The sequence below is a fragment of the Protomyctophum bolini genome (assembly GCF_963924005.1).
Source record: "Protomyctophum bolini genome assembly, chromosome: 24".
Taxonomy (NCBI): Eukaryota; Metazoa; Chordata; class Actinopteri; order Myctophiformes; family Myctophidae; genus Protomyctophum; species Protomyctophum bolini.
The window spans coordinates 29608059-29615574 of record NC_137885.1 but is presented as its reverse complement, the minus strand read 5'-3'; the positions used below and the strand labels follow the sequence as shown (position 1 = coordinate 29615574).

The following is a 7516-nucleotide window of genomic DNA, read 5'->3' as shown; positions in this document are numbered from 1 at the left end:
CGAGGTGGAAGTAACGTTTTGGTAAATCCTTCTTCTATTCCAACTCGTAGCGACTGGCGAGACTAAACTAGTAGTTAGACTGTTAGAGAGACACTACACCCTTTTTGCAAAAAATAAATAAATAGCCTATGTTAATGACGTTTAGAAGATTTAGAACACTTTCCTGGGGGTCTTTCTTTATGTGTGTAATTTGTGGTTTTAGATTTTAGCAGTGAGCCCATGCAGTGTCTCCGATGTCATGGACACTGGGCTCACTTCCTTCCTTCCTGGACTACAATTCCCATAATGCTTCAGTGCACTGCTCCTCCTTGTGGATAGGGGGGGGGGCTGTCGTACTGAGACAACATGTAGTCCAGGAAGGAAGTGAGCCCATGCAGTGTCCATGACATCAGAGACACTGCTAAAATATAAAATATCTAAAACCACATAAAGACCCACCCAGGAAAGTGTTCCAAGTCTTCTAAACATCCTTAACATATATTTTCTTGTTGCAAAAAGGGTGAAGTTTCCCTTTCATTATACTCAGCGTTTAAATAGGGATTGGGGGAACCAAAACAAACATTTAAATAAGGATTGGGGGAACCAAAACAAAGCGACATCGGAAGGACCGGAAGCAGCGAAACCCACCGGAGACAGTCAGTCTGGAACGAATACCCGGGCTTTTCCTCCGAGGTGTCTGTCTGGCGACGCCATGTGAGGTCACGAGGCTTTCCAGGTGGGGTTGATCGACGGGTCGTCGTCATCATGACTCGTGAGTGGCGTGGAGTGGCGTGGCGTGGCGTCCCATCATGCTTTGCTGGCGGTGGCGCTCTGAACGCCTATGACCACGGCGGTGGCGGTGGCGGACATGGGCGCGGCGTACGCTCCCGCCATGCTGTGCAGCCCGGCCACCAGACAGCGCCAGCTGAACCGCAGCGCCTTGCCCACGTTCTGCAAGGCAGACAGAAGCAAACGCACACAGAGAGAGAGAGAGAGAGAGAGAGAGATCACACACACATTTCTATAAAACATTGATTGATTGATTGAAATATTTATTAACAGTTTGCAGAATTACAGTACATTTCAAGCACAAACTCAATACAGAGACTGTCAACTGTGAGTGGACGACCCCATTAAGCATTACACTTGTTTACAACAGGGTCCACATTGTTCAATTCATCAAAACATTTAGAGACATACAAATAGACACTTCTATCTAGTTAAAGAACAGAACAGGAATTCATCATATAGGAAGCAAAAAGGGAAAAGATACTTATACAGTGAGGGGAAAAGGGGGGGGCGGGATTCAGATTTTACGGAGGCCAGTTTAGAATTGCAGCCCTCCGTAGGGGCCCTTTGAGAGCGGTTTTGAAGGAGTCAAGGGATTCACATGTCTTAATGACTGTTGGTAGGGCGTTCCACATTTTGGTGGCATAGGAGCGAAAATAATTTAGTCCCTTGTTTGTGCCGAATCTGGGTTGTACATGGTTTGTTGCACTCCCTCCCGTTTGTTTCTGAAATCAGTTCAAAGATCTCGTCAAAATCTGTTTCCATGTGAGTTCTTTGCTTTAACCGCTACCTGAGAACCAATTAGCTTCAACACAGAGGCCTTAACCGCTACCTGAGAACCAATTAGCTTCAACATAGAGGCCTTATTTTCTTAGAAGGACTCTTAAAGGACCACGTCACCACTTTTCAACCTATGTTCACATACGTATAGGCGATGATGTCACTGGTGTACGGGTTTCTGAACTGCCCACAGCCCTCCTATGAGACACAGACTGGTTTCTGAACTGCCCACAGCCCTCCTATGAGACACAGACTGGTTTCTGAACTGCCCACAGCCCTCCTATGAGACACAGACTGGTTTCTGAACTGCCCACAGCCCTCCTATGAGACACAGACTGGTTTCTGAACTGCCCACAGCCCTCCTATGAGACACAGACTGGTTTCTGAACTGCCCACAGCCCTCCTATGAGACACAGACTGGTTTCTGAACTGCCCACAGCCCTCCTATGAGACACAGACTGGTTTCTGAACTGCCCACAGCCCTCCTATGAGACACAGACAGGTTTCTGAACTGCCCACAGCCCTCCTATGAGACACAGACCGAGTAGAAAATGATTATTAGTGAGGACCTATTATTATGAAGATGGGTTGAAAAGTGGTGAAGTGGTCCTTTAATTACTTTTCTTGAAAAAGAACCAAACTCTCATCACGTCATTCATTATTCAGACCAGTGTGTGTCCAGTGGAAACCTCGTATGAATCTGATCTCAGGTCAGAATGGGTTATAATCAGACCAGTGTGTGTGTGTCCAGTGGAAACCTCGTATGAATCTGATCTCAGGTCAGAATGGGTTATAATCAGACCAGTGTGTGTGTGTGTGTGTGTGTCCAGTGGAAACCTCGTATGAATCTGATCTCAGGTCAGAATGGGTTATAATCAGACCAGTGTGTGTGTGTGTGTGTGTGTGTCCAGTGGAAACCTCGTATGAATCTGATCTCAGGTCAGAATGGGTTATAATCAGACCAGTGTGTGTGTGTCCAGTGGAAACCTCGTATGAATCTGATCTCAGGTCTGAATGGGTTAACGCAACAACAAAGTATATCTCAACACCTCAAACTATCACAGTGTGGTCTTATCACCAATATGACATAACAATATATTTGCCGACAAAGCAATAGAACGTTAATTTGCACGCTCGCGTGTGTCCGTCTTTTTTCCCCCAAAGGATTACTGAAGATTAGCTCAGCGAGTGAGAACAGACTAATTGAACCTTTGAAAAGTTTGAAGCCAAAGTATTATTGGCAGCTAGTAAAGAAGTAGCCCTGAAACATGACTGCCATGATGATTATCATGACAGTCATGACGTAACTGCACCGTTTTCATTCACAACTTTTACGTATATATAAACATTCGGAATTCAAATATAAAGTACTCACAATTTGTCCCACGGGTGTTAGTTATAGTGGCTGCTCCAGCGATTAGAATTGCTGCATCCCGTGTTGTTTAATAAAAAAGCATTTTTATCCGAGCGCCCCTGGCTACTTTTTTCAAACGGGGTTCGTTTGGGAAATCCACAGTTGCACACCGGGAGCGCACTCGCCTATTAGTCTGTATTGGCAGGGCGGTCAGCGTGCCTATATCGAACACACCGAGTGCCACCCTCCTCCCGACCGATAGGGACGCGTAGTTGAAAGCCAATGGCAAAATAAAAATGCTTTTTATATTAAACAACGCGGGATGCAGCAATTCTAATCGCTGGAGCAGCAACTAACTAACACCCGTGGGACAAATTGTGAGTACTTTATATTTGAATTCCGAATGTTTATAATTATATACGTAAAAGTTGTAAATGTAGCGAGCGCAAAAAACAGGGTGCAGTTAAGCCTTGACTCAGTCAAGAACCAGGGCTAGTAAAAAAACAATTACAACTATGGTAAGGGATACCTCCAGTTTGTGAGCAGTGGCTGAGCATTGTGGAGGAGATATTTGTGATGGAGAAACTAACTCATGCATCGAGACTACAAGAGGAACTATTCAAGAGGAACTATTAGACTACAAGAGGAACTATTCAAGAGGAACTATTAGATTACAAGAGGAACTATTCATTGAGAAATGGGAGACTGAATATAGAGATATAATAGAATAATAAGAAAATAGAAATCAACAGAACAACACCAAGAGAGACTTAGAGAGGCAGGGGCTGAAATTCCGTAACAGGGCACTTTTGGAAGAAAATAGCAGATCTACAAGCTCTCAACGTGTCGCGCTGCGATGCGTTGAGAGCTTTGTAGATCAGCTATTTTCTGGGACGCGACCCCGCACTTTCTAAACAAACTCTTCAACACAAAATGCTGAATTCGAGATCAGGAGAGTTCAGGGGAAAAAAAGCAATTCTTGGGCATGGCATGGAAAGGAGAGGAGAGGAGGGCATTTGCAGTTGTTTTACAGACGAGTAAAAGGGCAGGGGCTGAAGCCCCCTTTGATGTCTATAGTTACACGTGTGTTTCAGTGAATTGATTATAGTTACACGTGTGTTTCAGTGAATTGATTATAGTTACACGTGTGTTTCAGTGAATTGATTATAGTTACACGTGTGTTTCAGTGAATTGATTATAGTTACACGTGTGTTTCAGTGAACTGGAACACAGAGGAATACACAGCGGGGCTGAAGCTGAACAACAGATGTGTGGATTAAGAAAAAACCTCCTCCTACCTTTCGATACCTCTTGTATTTCTCCTTCTTCCTCCTCTCCTTGTCCTCCTTCCTCCTCCTCCTCTCCTCGGGGGTCTCCTCCTCCTCCTCCTCCTCCTCCAGCTCCTCGAGGAGGGGCTCGTACTTGTCGGGCAGGATGGCGAAGTACACCTCCTTGGACGTCTAATGGATCAAAGGACATTTTACCGTTACAGTGGTTCTGTTACAGTGGTTCTGTTACAGTGGTTCCCAAAGTGGGCGGCATTTGCAGACCATCTTGCCAGAGTTTTGGAAGCACTCGTTTTCAGTAAAGCAACGTGTCCTGCTGCCTCCTGCATTATGTGCTAATTCAAAACAGGTGGTACGATGCAGGGCTGTTGAGTGATATCTAACGAGCGCTTCCAAACTGCAACACTTATTACGAAAAATAATCACCTGCAAGGACAGAAAGTAGCTCATAATAACAACAAGATGTCTACAGTGGGTTTTTATGAAACAAACACGTTGAGGATAAGAAAGAGCATGATTCAAGCTTTCCGTACAACTGCAATGTTGGTGAGTTTGCCGTTGTTTAATAGCCTGGATCCAGCCCAAAGATCCCGCCCACTCTAGTCTGATAATCAGGCTAGTTGTTTAATACAATCAGAGAGGACTGTTCTGTTTTTGTGTTATCCTTTTAGCATCATTGTACGTAAATGATTCATTGATTGATTCTCTATCTAAGTGTCATGCTTCCGAAGAAGCCGAGCCCATATGGACTTACAGTTTACATAAACTATGACAATAAATGGCAATGAACATGGACATGACAGTTCGCAAACAATGATCAAGTGAATACTAAACTAACTAAAACACCCAAGATACAATAAAACACACCGTTAGGCCTGTAACAGGAGACACATGGAGACACACTACTATATACAATATAAATAAATATAAAATATATACATTTAATTTAATTTAATTTAATTTAATTTAATTTAATTTAATTTAATTTAATTTAATTTAATTTAATTTAATTTAATTTAATTTAATTTAATTTAATTTAATTTAATTTAATTTAATTTAATTAATAAATAATTAATTAATTATAATTTAATTTAATAATATTTATATAAATATAAATATATATAAATATAAATTAATTGCATTGAACTGAGTGGGAATTGAATGAGCTAATTCGCTTATTTCCATCGCTCAAAATTATAATGTCTTTAGGGCCGGGACTAATTGCGATTCATTTAGATTAATTAACTACAGAAAAATTAATCGCGATTAACTACAGATAAATTAATCACACCTTTTTTTTTCACCGCGGAACGTTTCTCACTGGGCGCTTTTCTATAATACTGAAAACTGGAAATAATAAAAAGTCACCCCATTTTGTGTTGCCTATAGAACTGGAGGTATGACAAAAAACAGTAACAATATGAAGTAAGTACAGCTTTGTGATGTCACTGAGATGTACTTGTTACTGTTACTATACTGTTACTAACACAGAATGGGGTGACTTTTTATAATTATTTCCACAACAGGTATATTAATGACAGTAAAATGTTGAAAATGAGTGGTATCCTGTAGTCACTATTCATTGATTCACTGGGATACCAAAAAACATAAAAAAAAGGTTTCTCGCTGTTCTCAGGTTGAATATTGATGTGCGATTAATCTAGATGAATTAACTACAAAGCCTCTGATTAATTAGATTAATTTTTTTAATCGAGTCCCAGCTCAACTTTGTATATATCCTCTCTTCATAATGTAAATAATATCCCAAGCGGCACACTTTACTACTTCTTTCGATGGAAATAAGCGAATTAGCACAACACCCCATAGCCCCATTCAATTCCCATTCAATGCAATGCAATTCACTGAGGGCTTATGGTAGGGGAAATAGCCAATAAGGAGTTTTTGCACAAAAGAAAACACCTGGACCTCTTTGGTGGGGACGTAACGACTACAACGAAAGGTAAGAAAGATAAGAAAGCATTCTAGCATGGAATTCTCCTTTAATAAATCACTAGAGCGGGTCTGATACGTGCTATTGTTCAACCCTTATATCTACCAGTAAGACGCGCAAACGTGGGAAGCGAATGCAGCTCGTACATACTTGGGTTTTTTTAAGATTTATTTTTAAGTTATTATTTTTTTAAGTTAAATTATTTTTAAGTTAAGTTTTTAACTTAGCCATAACCATATAAGGAGTCTCCAAAGCAGCTATACGTCCAAATATGGAGTGTGTTGCATCAATCACAAACAAATCACTCAGCTCCATATATGGGCACAAAGGGGGGACACACAGACAGACAGACAGACAGACAGACAGACAGACAGACAGACAGACAGACAGACAGACATGATCTGCTAGGTCTCATAGTAAGTGCTCACTGAATTCGCAATCAATGAATCAATGAATGAATCAATCAATTAATGAATCAATCAATGAATGAATGAATCAATCCCAGTACTACAGCTGTCTTCCTACCTGGCTCTGACTCTGAGGCTCTGTCGTTCCGCTCTGGGCTTTTGTCTTTCTGGACTTGTTGTTTTTCTTCTTGCTCATGGTGGTGTGACTAAAACAAACGGTCCCACAAAGTAGCTATATGGAAAAAAAAGAGGTAACATGTAACTTGTATAAGTAATTAACTTGTATAAGTAATTAACTTGTATAAGTAATTAACTTGTAGGCCAAGTGCAGTGATCTGTTGGGTAATATCTTTAAAACCTCGGTAGTGGTGTCACTATAGTGTGCCAGCGGTGCAGAGTGCAGGAATGTCATACAGACCTTTGGACCGCCTGGCTGTCTGTCTGTCTGTCTGTCTGTCTGTCACACACACCCACCCCCACCACACACACACACACACACACACAGTAGAGGATCATATGGACCTTTGGACTGCCTGCCTGTCTGTCTCACACACACAGTAGAGGAGCAGTTTAGAGCTCTGTAAGCTGCCCTGTGTGTGTGTGTGTGTGTGTGTGTGTGTGTGTGTCAGTGACACTACACTATACACTCTACACAGCCCATCACAAATACACAACAAACAACACGACAGTGGGGGTGGGCAGGCAGGCAGACAGACAGACCTGCAGGCTGTTAGCTCAGACATTATATTAAAACTCCAAACTTCACAGGAAGTCAAGGCTGCCTTGTAGCCGAAGCAATAACATCTCACTGGGAGAGATGCGCACACACGCGCGCGCACGCACACACACACACACACACACACACACACACACACACACACACACACACACACACACACACACACACACACACACACACACACACACACACACACACACACACACACACACACACACACACACACACACA

At 42.0% G+C, this 7516-nt stretch overlaps 1 protein-coding gene across 1 annotated transcript; it reads right to left on the bottom strand.

The window, feature by feature from the left end:
• Nucleotides 1-786: 786 nt before the first annotated feature.
• Nucleotides 787-6742, bottom strand: LOC308311860 (required for drug-induced death protein 1-like; the record flags this gene model as incomplete). The annotated part of the gene is made up of 3 exons (XM_080758634.1): nt 787-930; nt 4201-4362; nt 6665-6742. 3 exons carry the CDS (start codon nt 6740-6742, stop codon nt 787-789), a joined length of 384 nt encoding a protein of 127 aa, XP_080614760.1.
• Nucleotides 6743-7516: the final 774 nt, after the last annotated feature.